This window comes from Mustela erminea, chromosome 21 (genome assembly GCF_009829155.1).
Source record: "Mustela erminea isolate mMusErm1 chromosome 21, mMusErm1.Pri, whole genome shotgun sequence".
Taxonomy (NCBI): domain Eukaryota; kingdom Metazoa; phylum Chordata; class Mammalia; order Carnivora; family Mustelidae; genus Mustela; species Mustela erminea.
Genome location: NC_045634.1, coordinates 34,274,835 through 34,296,019, shown reverse-complemented (window position 1 = coordinate 34,296,019; position 21,185 = coordinate 34,274,835). Strand labels below are relative to the sequence as shown.

General features: G+C 39.7%; 2 protein-coding genes across 5 annotated transcripts in view; one reads left to right on the top strand and one right to left on the bottom strand.

Moving 5' to 3' along the window:
• MCPH1 (microcephalin 1) overlaps positions 1-21,185 on the top strand; it is a 240,832-nt gene that overhangs the window by 100,840 nt on the left and 118,807 nt on the right. For all 3 annotated transcript variants that reach the window (XM_032328834.1, XM_032328832.1, XM_032328833.1), the window contains one exon: positions 10,067-10,144. In XM_032328834.1, coding sequence (XP_032184725.1) covers positions 10,067-10,144 — 78 coding nt within the window. The remainder of the gene's footprint in view (positions 1-10,066; positions 10,145-21,185) is intronic.
• The window catches only part of ANGPT2 (angiopoietin 2), a 53,494-nt gene continuing 44,465 nt past the window's right edge, over positions 12,157-21,185 (bottom strand). For both annotated transcript variants that reach the window (XM_032328837.1, XM_032328835.1), the window contains exons 6-9: positions 21,000-21,101; positions 20,299-20,465; positions 16,267-16,397; positions 12,157-13,158 (exon numbers count right to left, since the gene is read on the bottom strand). In XM_032328837.1, the coding sequence (XP_032184728.1) occupies positions 12,998-13,158; positions 16,267-16,397; positions 20,299-20,465; positions 21,000-21,101 (561 nt within the window). In that variant the 3' untranslated portion in view covers positions 12,157-12,997. The remainder of the gene's footprint in view (positions 13,159-16,266; positions 16,398-20,298; positions 20,466-20,999; positions 21,102-21,185) is intronic.

Here is a 21,185-nt window from a genome sequence, read left to right as displayed (position 1 = left end):
CTTAAGTAATATCTACATCCAGCTTGGGGTGCAGAGATTGAGAGTCACACATTCTACAGACTGAGCCAGCCAGGCGTCCCCCTCCCCCCACCCCCCATAGAATTCTTTATGATTTTGGTTTTCTTAGATAATAACAAAGCAAGAAAGAATAGTATACAAATACTTAATGTTATTCACAGGTTTTAATTGCAGTGTAACTGACATACAACATAACAATTCAAGATTTGTATACGTCACAAAGCAGTCACCACAGGAAGTCTACCTAACATCTGTCACCACACTGTCACAAAAATTTTTTTCTTGTGATGAGAACTTTTTTTTTAAAAGATTTTATTTATTTATTTGACAGAGATCACAAGTAGACAGAGAGGCAGGCAGAGAGAGAAGGGGAGGTAGGCTCCCTGCTGAGCAGAGAGCCCGATGCGGGGCTCCATCCCAGGACCCTGGGATCACGACCCAAGCCGAAGGCAAAGGCTTTAACCCACTGAGCCACCCAGGTGCCCCATGTGATGAGAACTTTTAAGATCTTCTCTTTTAGCAATTAATTTTTGCATGAGTTATTTATTTTGTAGCTGCAAGTCTGTGCCACTTAACCTTCAATATTTCTGATCTGACATGTACACTTTATTGTAGTAGAACATTCGCTTCACTTGTTATATTGTCAATGGTAATTTTAGTGGTAAAACTTACTTCAAGGTAGCCCCTCACCTCCTTGGCACAGGGGACTAGGGCAAAATAAAGAAAGTTTCAAACAGAAAAGCAGAAACTCTTTAACAGACCCTGGTTATTTAGCAATTACAAGCTCTTTGAGGGCCGAGACCATGCCTGTCATTTCTTGCCTAGCCCAGGACCCAGGATGGAGCTGGAACACAGCGCTTCCTTGTGGAAGGAGTAAGTGTGTAGGTACATGACTAAACATACTTATTTCTTCAAGAAACCTCAGAATTTGATTTGCCTCTGATGAACTAAAAATGTCTTGTTAAAAACATTGTGCATCATTATATATTATGAAGGTATCCATGTAGTTCATGGTTTTCTTGTTAAAACTTATTGAAAATAAGGTGACCTGACACTCATGTAAGAAAAAAAAAATCTTTTAAACTCAAATTCACAGAAAGAATAAGAAACAGTGATTGCTCTGAGTAGTCATAATAGTTGGCTTATTGATGGTAATAATAATTCCTACTGTGTTTTCATACGGCAAAATGATGTTCTGATGTTTGTTTTAGTTACATTGGAATGTGTTATATTTATTTCTTTGTTTTCATTTTGATAAGAAAAGTACGAGTGTGTGTTATTTATAAAGATGTTTGGACTTCACATATAAGTATGCTGGTGAAATGCTAGGTCACCCTGGTCTTCGCTTAGTGATATGTAAAAAGTAGTTAATAGTGGGCCATTACACTCTAAAATCCAAGAATAATCCATTTTCATTTTTTCTGGCTGAAATGATTAGGTAGCCTACAAGCAGCACAAATCTCACATAAATGCCCATATACCTTATAGCTGGACGTTTTAGTAAGAAACTTTGAGTCTGTATCATTGTGCGGCATCCTTTCCCTCTTACGGTCTGGTATTTAGTCTCTGTCAGTTACTATCTCTTAAAAAGGAAAAAGAGTTCTTAACTACTTATTTTTAGTACTTTATTGCTTATTTTATCTGTCTTGGTTAAATAGGTTGTATTAAGGTTTTGGTGTCCTGCCACTTTTTTTGAGACAGCCAGAGCAGTGCTGTTTAAACACTTAATCACATGTGAATCCCCCGGAGAGCTTATTAAGTGCAGATTGTGGCTCAGTAGGTCTTGGTCCTAAACTTCTTCACTGGCTACAAGTTCCCAGGCAATGTGCAGGTTGCTGGCCTGAAGACCATGCACTGAGTTGGAAGGTTCTAGAGATCAGCCATCCATATGTGGAGGGGGAGATGGGACGGCTTCCAGAAGACGGGAGTCACACAGAAGATTTAAGGAGTGGGGCCATCCTGGCAGAAGACTGACCTAGGCTCTCTCAGCTTGTTAGTATAAGACCCCTTTGTGTCCTTTGTGGACACGGAGACTTGAACAGTTTCAGTAGGTTGCTTATGGTCTCGGTGCTTGAAAATGAGCAAGTTTTGAATTTGAATTCAGCCTTTCCTCGATTCACAGCCCATATTCTTTCTGGGATCTACTTCTAGAGATAGCCTAGAGAATGAATGGTTTTTTTATGTCTGGTACCTTAAATGTGGATATCATTATTCTGTGGCTGCACACCACTTTATGTGTTTTTTGAAGATTAATGGATAAGAGTGGATTTTAATGTTAACCTTGACAGTCACTGGCTGTGTGACCAGTAAAACAGTTAAACTTTCTAAGCCTCAGTTTCCTTATATGTAAAATGATTAAAAGGTCATCTAATTAAAGTAAGTATCAGTTACTATTTTTTTTAAAGATTTTATTTATTTATTTGACAGACAGAGATCACAAGTAGGCAGAGAGCAGGCAGAGAGAGAGGAGGAAGCAGGCTCCCCGCTGAGCAGAGAGCCCGATGCGGGGCTCGATCCTAGAACCCCGGGATCATGACCTGAGCTGAAGGCAGAGGCTTTAACCCACTGAACCACCCAGGCGCCCCAGTATCAATTACTATTATTCAACAAACATTTTTGACACTCATGCTGGCCATCGTTCCAATCGTAACTTGGTTGGACCTTGAAACCGTTATGCTAATAGAAAGAAACCAGACAGAGAAGGTCACCTATTGTCTAATTCCTCTCCTATGGTTTATGTGGAATAGTCAAGTGCATGGAGACGGCTGGCTGAGCAGCAGTTGCCCGGGGTGGAATGGAGCAGCGGGCTGAGGGGTGGCTGCTTGGCGGGCGTAGAGTACACTCCTGGAATGAGTAAGACGTTTTGAAACCAGGAAGAAGTGGTTGTGGCACACACAGTGAATATACCAGATGCCACCGCACTGGACACTGTAACATGATTACTTGTGCTTTGTGAGAATTTCAACTCAATTTTTAAAAGCCATCTGTGAAAATTGCCTCGTTGAGAGAGGCATTACATCTACAGAATGGGTTTGTATTTTAAAATAACTTTATGGAATCATATAAAGCATTTCCTTATGTTCTGAAATGTGTTGGAAATGCAGAGGAATGGCTTATTTTGGAACGAATATTATTGCCTTGAAACTCTGCCAGTCCAAGTCAGTCTTTTCGGAAGACGAGACCTCTTCTGTTTTCTGGCTCCAAAGTATTCAGGACATAAGCTCCCTATGCCCTTTTCTTTTGTTATTAAAAACCATACCATCGACAGTCCCAACTTTTTAATCTTAGCGTGTAACCTAGAAATAGCTTCATTGCCACTACTGTTTCATTAGCTGCTTGGTCCTTTTGTCATTTATAATGATGTATAATGTTTTCATGTGAGAGGTTCACTAACTTGCCTCTTGTCACACAACCGCAGGGTTTAATCTGGTTGCCAGGATTCTATGGTGTTAGCCAGTAGCCCATAGTGTGTAGTTGTGGAAAAAACACAAATACTATTCTCCTGGTAGGAAAAGTCTAAACAGTGTACATAGTAGCAAATTCTCTTAAGGTGGTGTTGTTTGAGCAAATTAATTACTCTTATAACTGAGACAAAGAATCTATAAAATATGATTAGAAAAATATTTGTAATTTGATTTGTGTTGTCTTCTCGTTAACTTAAAATAGCCGAAAAAATGTAATTACTATTTTTGTTCCTCTTCTATAAAAAGGAAGAGATTTGCAAATGCTGAGTGTTATGTTTTTATACCTCCATGAACTCTTACAACTAAGTTTTCTACCACAGTTGGTGGGAGCAAGGTTGGGTAGGACAGGCTCTTCCCAGTGATTAAAGTAGAAAGTGAAGTATACTTTGAACTATTTTACGATTAACTAGGTTCCCAGAGGTTACCCCTGAGGCCTAAGTTTCTGACTGTCAGATTTGGTTTTAATCAGCAGATTCATTGAACAATATTAAGTCTTTCATATGCAAAGAATATTGTCATTCCCCACAAAGAAGGAAATTAAGGTGAATGTTAAGAAAAATTAGTTTTGGGGCACCTGTGTGGCTCAGTCCTTAAGTATTTGCCTTAGCGTCCTGGGATTGAGCCCCACATTGAGCCCAGCACTGAGTCCTGCATCAGGCACTCTGCTCAGCGGGAAGCCTGTTTCTCCCTCTCCCACTCCCCCTGCGTATGCACTCTCTTTCCTTGTCTGGCTCTTTATCAAATTAAAAAAAAAAAAAACAACCCACCAAACTTTTTTTAAAATTTATTTTTTATTTATTTTCAGCATAACAGTATCATTATTAGAACTTTTTTTTTTTAAAGGAGAAGTTAATTTGATTGGTTCTGGTTTAGAAAGTGACATTTACTGATATTGAGCTATAGTACTTATCACTGTGAATTTTCTAATTATCCTTCGGAGAATGGAAAGTTGAAGCAGTTAGTAAAAGCACCAGAACTGCTAGCCAGCACTAGCACTGTTAACAATATAAACTTCTCAAATTTAAAAATAAAACAAAGCAAAGAAACATTGTGCTTTCCAAAGCTACATTAATTTATACCCAGAAACGCTTTGGGTTTATGCTATCTTGTTTTGTTTTGTTTTTGTTTTTGTTTGTAATAATTTGATATGCCTCACAAAGGAGTTCAAGCAATTGCAGGCTGTCACTATTTCTCTCTGCATTGTATTGGGAGTCTTAGTGTAATAAGGGAACTTAAAAAAAAAAAAGAAGAAGAAGAAGTATGCACACAGATTGGGAAAGGAGTAAATAAAACTGTTTATTCACAGAAGATATTATCTACACAAAAAACATCAACAAATCTACAAAAAAGCCCCCACAACTAGTGAGTTCAGCAAGGTTACAGGATACAAGGTCAATATGCAAAATTCAGTTGTATTTCTATGTACTAGCAGTAAACAACTGGCATTCTGATTTTTAAAAAATACCATTTATATTAGCATCCACAGAAATTAAAATATTTAAATCTTGACAAAATATTTACAGGAACTGCATGCTGAAAACTATAAAACTCTATGAAAGAAACCAAAGACCTAAATAAAAACAGAGAGATACTATGTTCATGAATTGGGAAAATGGATACTTTTTAAGCTGTCACCCTCCCCCCCTTTTTTTTCTTGAAGTATAGTTGGCATACAATATTATATTAGTTTCAGGTGTACAACAGAGTGATTCAACATTTATATACATTAGGAAGTGATCACCATGGTAATCTAGCTACTCTCTGCCACTATACAAAGTTGTTACATATTAACTCTGTTTCCTATGCTGTACATTGCACCCAATGTCTTATTTATTTTATTACTGGATATTTGTACCTTTTATTCCCCTTCTCCTATTTTGCCCATCTACTTACTCTCTTCCCCTCTGGCAACCACTGGATTGCTCTCTGTATCTAGGAGTCTGTTTCTGTTTTGTTTGTTTTGTTTTTTAGATTCCACATGTAAGTGAAATCACATGGTATTTGTCTTTCTCTTTGGTTCTCCCCATTTTGATCTATAGATTCAACTTAGTTCCAATTACAGGCTCAGCAAGATTTTCTTGTAGATATCAACGAGCTGGTTCAAGTTGCAAAGCACTTTTGAAATAGAAGAGCGAAGCTAAGTGGGATAATCACACAATAGAGAAATCTAGGTGATGGTTAAATGAGAACTCTCTGTACTGTAAGTCTAAAACTATCTAAAAATAAAGTGTTTCTAAAAAACAAGAATAATTGATGTGCCTTTATAATAAAAAATGGCACCTCATGCCTTCTTGTTTCCCAGTCTGATTTTTCACTCCTAAAGTAGCCTCCTGATATGTTACTTACATATTTCTAAATACAATGATTTTCTTGCCATTTTTTAAAAAATTCACTTTGAGACATTGTCTGTAGAATTCTTTCTTTAGAAGACCAAAATAGGTCTTTCAGTCCCACCTCCTCTTCTGTTGCCCAGTCTACTCATTGTGGTTACAATTTTTTTTAACATTTTATATATACATATAAACACATTCACTTGCACACGTGTGCGCGCACGTACACACACACACACACGCGCGCGCGCGCACAAGAATGAGTATTTGGATGCTCTTTGAACTGAGCCTTGTAAAGTATTACGACTCGTCTCTGATGACTTGTGTTTGTTGGTTTTCCTGAGCTAATCATTGACAGTTATTTTGATTGCTTAGTTTTCTATGCAACTATCACCAACTGAGTGCAAGAATTTCTAAAACTATTGTAATTATTCTCTGAAATCTGTCTCCACATCAGATTATCTTCCAGCCCCATTTATTTTTTTCTCAGAGACACCACCCAGGAGCCCATTTGTTCTCTTCCCCTTGAGACTGGCTCTCTTGAGGTCTGCAGAGCTGCTGTTGGCCAGGGACTTCCCATCACTGCAATCCCAGGAATTCCATTCTTGTTTGGTTTGGTCTATGTTTTCAAGCTAGAGGCTTTTATCCAATAGGTATAAAGTCATGTTCAATAACGAGGCATTGAAAAGCTGACTGAAACTCTGCCTGCCTGAGGGGTATATAGATAATTTGATGTGAATGGAGGTTTTTGAGATCCAAGCTTTAGTATTTATGTCTTCTTTTCCCCTGGGCTGATCTCTGTCCCCAGGAAAGAATGGCTGGTGTCCCAGGGGAAGGTCTGGAGAGGTTTTTCCTAGTGTTTCCACCATTGCTCTCAGAACAGCCTGTCTGACTTGACTTTTGTCTTATTCCATGGGAGGTGGGCTACGGGATAGAAAATGTCTTTTTTTACCCTGTTCTATACCCCATCTTCAGAGGTATCCAGTACCACCAATTTCGTTGCCTTTTGGAGAATCTGTGGAGAAAATTGGGTGCTTCCTATGGACCTCTTTCTCTAGACACTTAAGTTTGAACTTTCTTTGCCCTTCTAAGTTATTTAACATTTACGCATCTGCTTTGCAACTTCCAAAACATCCTGTTTTATCTGCTGTAGACTCTTCTCATTCTTTTTAATTCTATCCTTTTAGTTGAGTATTGGGGAGAAGGTGAAGATTAAGATGTGTTCATCTTGCTACGCGTAAACCATAAGTCACCTTCATTGTCTTCCTTGTAAATGGTGTTATCGACTTGCTTTCAGTACCAGTGCCATTTCCTGACTTGGGTTCACTGTAGCTGCACTGACTCATATTGTTTAAATGAAATGATTAGATGTGTATAAAACGAGAGAAGACCTTTTGTGTTTTGCCTGGTATGGAATAAACTGTGTGGTCACGCCTACATTGTGGAAATTTGTCCTACCAATAGCTGTTAATCTAATATTAAGACAAGTGGTTCCTATTTAAATTCATCAACAGGGTTCAAGTTTTATGAACAACAGTTTTAACATGTCAAAAATATTATATCCATTCACAGTGGTTGCTGAAATAACTCAGCCCTCGTTTTAAGGGCTATAAACATGGGATTTGGTCCTCTGTATTTATGCAACCCCAATACATCTTGGTTATTTTTATTCTATCACACATACGATGGGAAATATGTTGGGTTGACCTTTTAGTCCACTTACAGCCTTAACTGTGGTCTTGCAGAGATATTCCCAATATTGAATATTTTACGAAGCTATAGATAACTTCAGCTAATGAAAGAATTAAGCGTGAAGTTTGCGCTATGTTTCTATTTGATGATTTCATTACAATCAAATCAGTGTTTTCTGCTATCTCTGTTCAATATTAATTCCTGGGATGCCTGGACAAATTCAATTTATTAATTCACTTAACCAGAATTCTACTATAGATGCCTTACGGTTTTATTTTCATAACATTTAGAAAGGGACAAACTCAGAGAACATAAATTTTCTCCAGGAGGTTCGGCTGACATTTTAATGTGGATGACACTTGAGCTCAAATGCCACATGCATTTTTAAGACTGGTTCCTTGGATTCTCTCACTGGTACATTATGTTTCTCACTATCCACATTGCTTCATGTGAACCTGATTTGGAAAGAACCTAGATGTCCATCAACAGATGAATGGATAAAGAAGATGTGGTATATATACACAATGATTTGGAAGCTTTTTACACTTTACTTCCTACTCTAATCACAGACCTGTAAGGAACCACACAGATGTTGTTAGCATGTCTCTATAGACAATACCATACATTGATAAAAGCAAGGCAAACACTGTGTGACTTAAATGTTTTAACCACCTCTACAGAGCCAGGTAGAAACATGATTTCACTGTACCTTTTTTTTCATACCCTCTTTCACTGAACTTATGAAGTTATCTATCTGTCTATCTATCTCTTACCTATCTATCTATCTATCTATCTAATTTAGCTGGCCAGTAAAATCAAGGGAAAGCAAAAGGAGACTTAACTGACAAAATGCTTGCGTACACACAGATCTAAGTGAAGATGGAATTAGGAATTGAGAACACGACTCATTACTTCCTCTCTCTATAGTGAAGACACATTGCCCTGTAATATACTCCATTCCCATTCTGTCTTCTGGGGCCCAGCACCCTTAGAGCCTTCTCCTATCTTTTCTGGATTGTTCTTCTGCCATGTGCTAATGCCCCTGCAGACACAGCGATAGAAACAGGGTATATTATTATACCTCACCATAGGAATCTAACCAACCCAGTTTTCTTACACTTCTTCCAAAGCACACTTCAGCCAAAAAAAGAACCCACTTTAATCCTGCCTTGGCATGTGGCATTCTGTCTGTGCTGGAATGTCCTCTCCCCTCCTCACTCTGTCTCTCTCTGTCTGATGAGCTCTTACTCAACATTTAAGACTCTGTTTAAAATGTCATCTGTGGACCCTTCCTTGATTCTCCTAGACCAAGTTAGTTTGCTTCTTCTACAGGTTCCCACAGAGCTGTTTTGAGAAATCACCATTTGTGGTTTGCCTTCATGCCTCCTGCCAGAGGGTGAACTCCTCTGGGATTGGGTTTGTGTTTTCAGGACCTAGCATGGGTTCTTATTCACAGTAGGCTCTCAATATGTTGTTCACAGACCCGCAGTTAGTGAGATGAAGAAAACAGCGTTGAGGGAATAAATGCAGCAGTTTTAAAGTAAGATCCAGACCAGTGCTGAGAATTGTCATTTAGATTCTGTATCTCGTTTTTGTCTTTATTCCACCAGCATGCTCACTTTTTCTTAGAAATATTTAAGACCACGCTCCCATAGATGGGTCTGAATCTTAGAAACTACCAAATAGGAAAACTCTCTCCTCATCCCCAGTAATTCAGCAAAATTAACTTGAGCTGTATGTAGCAATTGTAAAAAAGAGGGAAGATTCAATGAATGCGAGAAATGAAATTGCGGATGAAAAATAAATATGGGATATGTAATTCAGTTTGGTTATTTTTGTTATAAAATTCTATTGGTGCATGGAAATAGAAACAGATTTTCAGGGAGTTTGTTCATCAAGTAGAGATGACTGTAGAATCTTGAACATTGTTGAATTAAAAACAAAAACATCATTTTGATCATTTAAAATATTTGGGTTCAAATAACAATAATAAATAATAATACTGAAAGCTTGTTTATGAAACATTTTATCCTTCCAAAGCCTGGGAAGGATTTTCAAATGTTTTAGGAGAACTTCTGGAAATATTAGTCCATGTTAGAAACAAAGTCACTTGCCAGAAGGACTGCTTTTTAAATTTAAGCTTATGATCTATCTTCTCCTAATAAATGTGTTTTTTTAAAATTAATAAAATCCTGGAATATTTACTGAGGATTGTCTATAATGACTCCTTAAATTAGAAACTTGGAATTCTTAAAAAAGTATTTCATATGTTTGTTATTGGGGTGGTGGTTAGTATTTGGCCTCAGTAGGATAATAACCCAGGTTTCTAGTCATTGGAACCTTTTTTCCTTAAAGAAAAGCATTTATTATGCATAAGATTGATGCGGCATGAAGATTCTGATGGTACTTTGGTGTGTAAGACACATCTGGTTCAGATCTATGGAGTGTGTAGTCACTGCTGGGTTTTTTGTTTTATTTTGGCTGTATCTTCAAAGTGGTTTGTTATCCACTGAGAGCCTGATGAATCTATAATAAATGTTCTGCTTCTTGTGTCACTTATAGGTACTATGGTCTTTGGAGCTGGGTCACTGGATTTCCGAGGAACCATTTGAACTTTCTAACTACTTCCCTGCAGCTCCCGTAAGTCAGATGTTATTTTATTATGGTAAATACAATTTGGAATTCTCAGGAAATTACTATTTGCATAAATATGGATGCAGTTTTTTTTTTAAGTTAAGACCCATTATGCTTACAGTTAAAAACATACTTTCATAGATGTTTTCAAAATAATTTATCCATTTGTGAGAACAAATATAGAAATGGGAGAATATTCTGCAAAAACTCTTGTGTTATGAAATCTTAAAGAATTCTTATTATGAAAGTCCTTGGGATTGAGAAAAACAAGAAATGAAAAAGGACTAGATTCTTGAGGAGGTGGTACGGTATTTCGTTTACTGCTTTAAGAAATCAGGCTTTTACTTCCCGTAGAGATAGAACTGATAGGTATAAAAGTCATGGACTGCGAGTGGCATGATGTGTCCTTGTGTCCTAATGTGCTTCCCAAATGCAGCTTCAGCTTTATGGCATCTTAAATTTTAAATATTTCGGGTGCTTAATGGAAGCTCTAAATTTTTAAAAGATTAAGTAATAATTAAATAGGTAAATTCAGGTTTAATTGGAAACAGGATCGTGTAGATGTTGGCTTTCATTTTCAAAAAAGTTATCTGGTTTGTGACACAGTTTATCCTTCTGGAAGGTTAATACCTGAGTAAGAAGCAGCAGCCTTTGTCTGTGGCCAGGGTTGGTGTTATTTGCTGTTTGAGGATGCGTAGGACATTGCCCTCTCCTCACTGACTGATCTAGGTTGTTGGGTTGCTTTTGTTTTGGTTTTTAAGATTATCATGTTGATTTTACCTCCATGCATAAATATTTTCTTAAGGAGAAAAAAACATTTCTCTTGGTGTGACTGTTTGCTACACCACGTAAGGAATTGCAGTGTAAAGACTTGAATCCCTCTACTCTCTGTCATAAGAGAGTATGTGTAACTCTGTGTAACCCAGTGCAGCTTGTCTTTGAAACTCATTTCACCTGCCTGCGTGGGCACACGGCATCGAATATATTGTTGCCAATTTTCCCATTCTGTCATTTCTCTACCTCCGTGTCTGCTGTGTGGGTGTTGAGATGTGGCAGAAGCTTAATAGTTTCTTGTGCAGTGGAGATACCTTCTTAGGACCAGATAATGTTTTAACTTGGTACAAAGCTGTGCTGTCTTGAACACGAAAAGCCTATTGAAATGTAACAAGAGAAACCACTCAGAGATGGGAAGGTTCTTTCCTCCATGCATTTGTCCGGGAAGTGCGGCAGAGTGGTGGGCAGAGAGCTGTGCCTCCGGAAGAGTCCATGACCTGACTCGAATCATGCAGTGGATGTTACCATTCTCAAATGGGGTTCGGGTGGGGGCATAGAGCGGGAAAATAAATTACACAAGAAAAAACGGAATAAAGAAAAAATATAGTAATAGAACAGTGTAAGGTGAAGACAGACATGAGGTAAATGCCAGTTTCAAATCTGGCCCTAAGCTTCCTAGCAGCAGCTGACTCCAAGGCAAATACGTGAGAAATTGCTTCCAAATTATACAGCATTACACAATGTACATTAGTGTTAATTGTTCTATGAAAACTTCAAATGAGTTAAAACTCTAGTGGTTTAAATAGTTTTGCAGCCCTGAGCTTAAATCCATGCTTTCAGAATTTTCTATAAGGATTTGAATCTACTATAAACATCAGATTTTGTTTTTGCATTCCAAAATGCCTTTTTTTTTTCTTAAACATTTGCTAGTGGACATTAAAAAAAAAAAAGACTTTGGGGTGAATCTAGCTTAGCTTGAGAAGAATAGCTTTATAAGTGCTTTAAATAGAAGGCTTTTTTCAACCACAAACTAAACTGTAGCTTACCTCTCTAAAATGTATCTTACTAGAAGAGAAAAAAAAAGGACCTTTCTAATAGAATAGTGAGGAAAAGATAGTAAAGTCTCTTTGTCATGGAATTAAATGTGTAATTTTCTTCATCACTAAAAATCAGATCTTTCCTTGTCATGAGGCAGTCGGTTGTTTCAGAATCAAATCACAAAATCGTAAATATTATCATAAAGGTTAAATGTAATTATCTAATAATTTATATTTAATTACTAAAAATACCTTCATATTTAACAGCCAGGCAGGAAAAAAAAATAGTACAATCTTCATATAAACTGGAAGAACACACATTTCTATTAACTTCAGAGATCCTGGAAGCTTTCACCATTTAAACTTGAAATACATATTTGAGCATTAACTTAAAACTACGCTGTCAACACATTCGTAAATATGCTGACTTCAAAATGAAAGTTTAAAGCACCTAAGAGGAGGAGCAAAAAATGCATTAACTATGTTTTTCCCTTCTCCAAATATTAAACTGCGAATAAGCACTTCCCAGAAAAATCCCTGAATATACAATATATTTTTATGGCTTAGAGATTTTCTTTCTTCCTTTCAATTCCGAGAGTGACGCTGATTTCAGGACGTATGGATATTTACACAATCTATAAACAGGGCTGAGAAAAATGCAGCTCCAAGGTTATCTCTGCTGTATAGCCCAAGTGTTCTGTTTTCCAGTTATTTACGGATGAACTCCGCACAACATTCTTGGTTGTGACAACAGAGTCTGTAAATCGTCAGTCTTGAATTCGCAGGCTTCGATGGATCTTCACGGGGGCGTTTTCCCGGGTCACGCTGCCAGGGCTGTGGCTGGCGCACGGGTGATGCGGGGTCGAGCGAGGAGGCTGGCGGGGCTCAGAGCGGGAGCGCGTGGACCCCTGCGGGACCCCTGCGGCCCCGAGCGCGCGCGGCCTGAGGTGGACGGGGACCCCGAACGCAGCCTTGTCTGTTAGAGCTTTGGGCTTCGGTCTCTGAAAGTCGCACAATCGGCCGCCGCTCCTCAGGTGGGTGCAGGCGTCTAGAAACCTGCGGGGCGGATCATCATGGTCGTGGCCTTGAGCGAGTAGCCGGAGCCTTTCCAGTAGTACCACTTAATACCGTTGAACTTATTTGTGTTCTGCTTCTGTGGGTAGTACATTCCGTTCAGGTTGGAGGGACCGCATGCATCAAACCACCAGCCTGTGAAAGGAAGACGCAGAAGGAATTAGGAACTAGGTCAGCCCAGCTCGATGTCCCCAGGGCGTTGGAAACCCTGGGCTCCCCCACCCGTCGCATTCCGTGCATTTTCAGCAGACGCACGCCGATGTTCAGGGGTATAGAATGAGCCCTGCTGACGTACGAGAGCAGTGGTGGTCCAGCTTTACCCAGGGCAGGTCCTAGTCCCATACGGCACATGTTTCCCCAGGCTGTTGTACTTCGTTTTCCTTGTGTGGAAAGACCCGTCGCCCATAGACGTGAATGGCACGTGTTCCCTGGTCCCCATTTGGTGACCGGCACAGTGCAGTGAAAGACGTGGATAAGTCAAAACACTAAAGAATGCGTGGAAGATTCTCCCTGGATTACTCTCCGTTTCCAGCAACTTAGCGGGCCAGATGGTTCAGGCTTCACTCCTTCTACCAGATATGTATATATGTAGATAGATACATCTATAGATATATACATATATTTTTTAAATGACTCCAAATTTTAAGTACTTGGGGAAGTTGGATGAAAAGGAAATCTTTAAGTCCTAGAGACAAGAAGGAAATTGAAAGTGATCATGGTGTGCTCACTAAAGAGAGGGGAGCCGCCTGGCACAGCAGCAGGGGGGCGGGGTAGGTCTGCGTTGGCACCTCAGTGGCTACAGTTGGGGTTTTGATGCTTGTGCCTAGAAACAAGAGTGTGCCAGAAGCCTGGTTTTCAAGGAGAAGGAATGACCTAGATCCACGTAATCTCAATAAATCTTAGAAACAGGGGTGACTGGGTGGCTCAGTGGGTTAAAAGCCTCTGCCTTTGGCTCGGGTCATGATCTCAGGGTCCTGGGATCTAGCCCCGCCTCAGGCTTTCTGCTCAGCAGGGAGCCTGCTTCCCCCCACCACCCCGCCTGCCTCCCTGCCTACTTGTGATCTCTGTTTGTCAAATAAGTAAATAGAATATTTAAAAAAATCTTAGAAACATTGCATTGGAAGTACACATACAGTATGATGCCATTTATGTAAGATTTCAGAATATAGGAAAAAACAACTGCTCATGATATCCGCATACCTAGTACATAAATAACTAACATGAATGAACCTGAATTCATTGCCCACCCGTGGGCAAGTATGGCAGGACAGCTTTAGTTGTATCTGTAAAACTTTATTTCTATAGGAAAAAAAAAAAAGCTGATGTGAAAAGAATGTGAAAAGAATGATGATGTAATTCTTTTAAAAAAAAGATTGTATTATATTTACATATCGGACTGTGATGATCAATCATTTCATTCAGTTACAGCTCAGGACTTGAGCTGATTCAGATTAACATCGGTTTGATAAGACATTTGTGTGTGTTATTCAGAATCCTTCAAAATACTCAGGAATGTTGCGGACTTACAGATCTGTCCATCCTAGAGCCTATTGGCTCATGTCCCTATAGAGCTAGCAGTCCCTGCAAAAACCAGATTACCTGGGGCCCAGACCATGGGCTGGGGTCTGACATCCCACTGCTCCACTTTCTCTCTTGGGCGGTGTGTTTCTCCCCTGTCTCTTTCCCATTCCTACTCTCAGCCTAAGTCTTGATTTGAGTAAATAAACATATTGTTTCCTTGGTTATTAATGCACTTCTTCCTACTCTCTTGAGTAGCTCATGACATACGGGTGGTCTGAAAGCCACCGCCCTCTCGAGTGCACAGCTGGGCTCAGTGTGGGAATGGAGGATGGGAAAAAAGGATTCAGCACATTTGGTCCCCCCAACCCACCCCTTTCTCCCTTTCTAGGGTGAGGGAGAGAGGCAGCTTTTACACAGTCCTATCATTGAGATAATTATTGAAATAAATATAGCTAATAGAGAAGCTCTGTGTTGCCGGCATATGCTATGTGGATACATACAAATATATTATCTAAAGAAACACAGGACTGATTATTTAATGGATTCTAATTCTTTCAGGATTATTTTAAAGATATACAAATTATTGAGTTTCAAACTATTTTCATAAATAAATCCTTTCTCTCAACCGTAAATGATTCTTAACGGATACGCAAACCACGTGATAAGCTTCGATCTTGTTGCTATGGTGGCCTTCTGTTCGTCAAATTAACTGACCATGGCTCCTGCCTTTTTCTTTCCTGGGTGAGTAGTGAATGAAAGCTTGGTAACATAATTTGTGGTCTCTGCAAATTAAACCTGCCGACTTGCTGTTTGCCCTTACATTCAGTTTGTACTCTCAGCAGAATTTTTGTTGCTGGTTTAAGTCTTTCAATATTTTTAAGAACTCACTTGATAGCATTTATCAAGCTTTTTTCTTGTCTTGGTCACAATTAACTGATTCTGGCCATTGGATTTTTAAACTTTTAGAAATTGGAAGAGTAAATTTTCTAGCAGTTGGTCCCTGTCTTTGAACTCTTAAATGTTGCTGGATACTAATCTGGCCATTTTAAGTGTCTGTTAAAATAGTCTCTTCTTCCTGGGTGTGGTTTGGATTCTTTTTTAGAGCAGTCTGATACGAAAAGTAGGGAGTAAGAAAAGCATGAGAGTAAAGACCTTGACTCAAAGTGGACAATTGTTGATTTTAATTTGGTGCACTAAAAACCAAAAGCAAAAACAAAGCAGGTTGGCTAATTAGTTTCTTTGTAAGTATTTGCTGTGTATTAATAAAATCTTTAAAGAAAGATACCTGGAAATTCCATGTGTGCAAAATGAATTATTAACTAGAAACACTTCTATGCTAACGAATCGATGTCACTGTTTCTGTTGCCGTTTTGAATTTTTAACCTCTTTGATAAAGCAAAATGAAATTAAAGTGTGGCTCTGATATCTGTTCCTCAGCGAGCACAAGCTCAAGAGAGTTTGCAGGCTATCAGATGTCCCCTCCCTGTGCCTGAGTGAGGTCCTGGAGAGACAGTTGGCCTGCGGACAATTCCAGCTCCACATCACATTCTTCAGACTCAACAGTCTGAAAACGTGAAAAACAAATCTCCCTACATCTAGTAAGTCTATTTATGAAATGTGGACATTGTCACCGATCACAAGTTCAAGTCCAAATAGCCAACCTTTCACTCTATGAAATTCTTCCTTGCCAAAACAAATAGGAAGAGAGAAAAGTCATCCCACCTCCTGTGAGCATTTGTGAACATTTGCAAATACATTTGTCGTTGTCTGCATCCTTTGTGCTAAAATCATTTCCTGGTTGGCTTATGCTGCTTATTTTGCCGGCCGTCCCTGTAAGTCCTTTAAGGTGAATCCTGCAAACATGCAAAGAAGAAAAAAAAAAAAAAGAAGAGAAAATAACATAATTGGCCTGGGCTGTTAATTTACCATAGTGGAAAATTTTTTTATAATGAAGAATTCCATCCTGCAGAAATGCATTCTGTACTGGTTAGTGTACTAATGCTGGACAAAATATTTTTGCACTGGTATAAACAGGAACCAACTTATCATCAAATCCTTGGGCAATGAGAAATGTTTTCATGAAACCTTCAGCTCGTATCACTTGCACAAGCATCAGCAGGGGCTTCAGGGCCCTCCGCTTTCAGATAAACAGAACGGGGAAAATACATGTGAAATGGTCCTCTTTCCAGGTTTCCAGACATCATCTGTACAGAAATGAGAGTCTTGAGATGACCAGACAACGTAAAGCATCATGATTTTCAGACTAGTAGGCAAGGAAGGGATCATCGAATTTAGAGTAGATACCTACAGAACTATGTAGAAAACACATTCTTACGGCTGCTTTGCTTCATTTCTGTGTAGTATTGTAATGAACTTGCTAGACATTGAGAAAGGAATAAACATAATATTAAGTTTGACACCAGGTAGTAGCCTGTACTTTTAGAAGATTGCAAAAATCTGGCTTGCATCAGTCATGTGTATGCCAAAGAAGAGAGAGCAGGGACAGAGAAAGTGTGGTAACACTGCTTCCAGAGAGCCCATTGGCAGATGGGCACGGTACAGCTCAGAGTAGGTTTCAGGTGCTGCTGGGTGGCTCTGTGGGATGTGATGCCACTGTGTTGGGACATGGGGTATGGCAGTGGGGGAGCTCAGACCATTGAGTCTTCTTGACCTGGGGATCCTACAAAAACAACCCCTGTGATGTCCCTGGGAGAATTGTACTCGAAGTCCCCAAAATGATGCTCATCTTTTGCTAAACCACTACCTTGAAAGGAATATAATTTCCAAGAATTCATGTTGGAACAGAGGGTAGAGAAGAGAGGAATGGTTCTCCAGGGACTGTCTCTAACCAGACTGTGCCGGGCACTTACACGCGTGTGCATATGGAACGCATATACCAGCCCTGAGAGGCGGGCTCTTCTCCTGTTTTTATGTATAAAACTGTCGAGGTTCAGAGATAGCAGTGCGGTAGAGCTAGCATTTGTACCAGATGCATCTAACTCCTCAGTTATGGTTCTACCCTGATAGACCTTTGCCAAGGATGTCTGTTTATTGAGGAAGAGTTATGAAAAGATGGGGGTAAGGAACATGCCAAATGGAGATCCATAATGTGTTGGTTCTAAGTCACTTTTGTGTTAACAGCTTAGATTTAGAATTGCTTATATTATTGTAACTCTAGAGACCCCCATCATGAGGCGCTGGCTGAATTTCTGAATTTCAGCATTATCCTCACGTTTCAAAAATGACCCTGGTCCCTGGCACAGCCTCTGATTACCTGCTGCAAAGCATTTTTGGAAGTTCTACTCATCTCTGCGATTCTGAAACACTTGACTTTCTTTCCAGGCCCTTCTCGTTAATCATGGATAGGGCTGAGGTAAACCACTTCAAGTGTCCTTTCTTCTTCCCGGCCTCTTCTCTCTTTACAACGATGTCAGTTCTTGTGGGGCTCATTAAACATCCCCAAAGGCGAGCAAAATCTGGGAGAACGCTATCTTTTATTTGTCTTTATGAGCAAGGTTGTATCATTTTTAAATCCTTCTATTATATGGCCCCCTGGTTTATAGTTGGTTTCTTTTAAGTTTGGTTATTAAGAATAACCACATTTATTGAAATGGCTTTATATTGGTATCAGTTTGAGTTTATAGAACAGTGGAGTGAAAGAAACAGTGCCAGCATTGAATAATGAAATCTGCATGTTTGCGTAGGGCTGCCAGAATGTTTTTGAAGAGTGACCAGTCTTTAGCTTTTAGTGTTAGGGAAAAAAAAAAAAAATTCTGTCCATGCATTTATCCTTTCCTGATGACATTTATTTTTCAGTTTTCCAGCATTTGGGGAACACTTCTTTGGAAAAAACCAACTCCGTGGCTACAGAGAGTGGCAATCTGAGACACCTGTGTTATTACTCAGCCATGTCGCGGTCCCTTATCACGCCGCCATGTTTTACTGGGATAATCAGGCTTCCATGTACCGTACCCCACCTCGTAGGTTAAACTGAGCTTTAAATGAATGTGTGCTTTTCTACATGGCATCTCCCCAAACTGGTCGCATTTCTAAAGGAAGTATCTGTTAAGAACCATCTCAGTTTAAAGTATTTTTATAATGTCAGCATACAAGGGTAATGACCCATTTTGTAAAATCTCCTTATATAAACAGTCTAATCCTTAATTTTTGTGTTTCTTTCTTTCTTTAAAAAATTTTTTTTGTTTCAATTCCTCTGTTGTAGATCCCTAACTGTTGCCAGTTGAAAAAATATTTTGCTTGGAGGTAAAACAATGACCAACCACTCGTGTCTAAAAATTCATTGAAGTTTTGATCTCTTTGGAGTCAGCTTGGAGCTGCCATGAGGCCCCAGCACCTATCTTTTCATTCATCTGCATCGTTCCAAGGAAGCCCTGCTCTCTCTACAATGAGAATTGGTGGGCTGTGTTTCACTGACTTTTTTAAAAGTCATGTCAGTGTTCGTGGGTATGTTAATTGTCTTCAAAATTTTCAAAATTTTGTCCCCCCCCCCCACTGTTTATAAAGCAGGACGTCCTGGACGTTCTGTAGTTCTCAGATTGTTGAGGATTCTAGAACAGTGGTTCTGTTGTAGTTGTCCTGTAGTAGTTCAGGCAAGATGTTCAGGCTGTGTTTCTGTGCTGTTCCTTCACTGTGACCCTGAGGAAATCAGCTCAAGGACTTTGAAATCATGTTTGTTTTCCAAGCTGTTCAGAGGTTGGATTATCCATTGAGCAGAGGGTCTGAGTTGGGCATTAATGGGATTTAGGTGAGACTGTAGGCCACGTATGACTGTTTCCTGGGATGTTCCTACTGAACTTTGTTGATTTCTGACCCACTGTTGGGTATTTTCGACTCCTCCAGGGCTGTGTTGGGGACCGAACACTTCTTTGGTGCCTTCCGAGACCAATTCCCGTGGCACCACCTGGCACCTGATCTCACTGTTCTCCCTCTAGCCTTGCATGTGGGTTTTTGGGCACCTCTTTCCACAAGACCACGTGCAGGAGTGTGCTTTTTCCTGTCATAGGCTGTTGCTCATCAGACACCCGTCTCTTGATGCCTTCACTGCTCTCCAGCTCTATTCTCACGCCACTTTAGAGCCAGATACTAAATTCTGAGTCAGGGATGCCCATGCTTTTCTTGGAACATTGAACATCAGTGCCGCCAAATGCGTGGGGCAAGGCAAATACTAAGGGAGTGCTGTGAATCGGCGGCTGTTTCTACGGCGGAGAGTAAAGGACTTGCATGCCTAACCATCCCACCTAATTCTGCTGCTTTTAAACTCAGTAACTCTTCCTGACTTTGGGGTGGAACGTAGCAGTCGAGTGTGCTTTAACTTCAGAAAGATAGATTTAACTGTTAAAACCTTTTGGAAGAAAACCACCTAGTCATAGGTAGACCTCTGTTATGATATTGGCACGAAATTTTTCTACTATGGACACTACATTCACGTATTTCAGAAATACTTATTGAATGCCCGTTATCTGCCGGGCAGGTTCATCTACACTTGGAGGATACACAGCAGAGACAACAAACAAAATGCTGTCCTCGTGAAGTTTCCATTATATCATTAAAACCAAAGTTAGAACTTTAGAACTAGATAAACTTCCTGAGAGGCAGCACAGAACAGTAAGAAATGAGACATTTTTCCATTTAGGGTGCCCTCCCAGTACGGATCCTGTAACGCAGGGCGGCTCTCGCTTTGTGGCCTGCTCACCCAGCAAATCTGCTCATGTTTCTCAGTTACATACAACTCACCTGTAATTAAGCTCTTCACCGGAGAGATAGAAATGTTCATACAGTGAGTGCGCCTCGTTGCCCTCCCAGTCTTGAAGGTGTATTTTAAGCACGTAGGGCTGTTGGTTGGTGACTTGGAAAACGAACTCATTTCCCAGCCAGTGTTCACCAGAAGGGTTCCCAAATCCCTGAAATTCAAGTGGTAAAATTCAGTCACCTCATTTATTTGTTTTTTTTTCTCCATGTATTTGAAATCAGTAGTCTCTCTGTTTAACATGGGATGACTACCAGATATTTAGCAGGAGTAGATTTTTTTTTTTTAAAAGGTCAGTTTTAAGAAACCAAGCTGCTACTGTAAGAAAATTAGGACTGGAGTAATTAGAACTATTTGGGGAATCACCAGTGGAAACATGAGCGTAAACAGCTTTGTTTATTGCCATGGGAAGTTCTGTGAAACTGTTGTCTTACTGAAAAATGCGGAGCCTGCCATTAAAAATAAGCCTCACACTTGCATGCCTTTGTTTTGATACATAGTTTACTTTACATTGACGGGGTCATTCGTTAGTGGGGAGACTGAGACACCAGTGAAGAGGAACACTTTTATAACAAAAAGAGTCAACAGTCATTGGTTAGTTTTGGATTTGTGGTGAAGGTTCAGCAGATCTTAAAAGCTAGTTTTCACAAAGAAAATTATTTTCAGATGGCTTAAAGACTATTCATACCACTTTATATTCTTTCCAAGTCTTCTGAAAATCAACACTGCCATCTTCACGCCGCTGAATGACCGTCCACCCGCCTCCAGAGGTTTCCATGTCGCAGTAGGCCTGCCAATGGGAAGTGCACGGTTACTGCGTGGGAAACACCAGTGACTCAGGGCTGTGTCTGAACTCCCAGAAACAAGACAGATG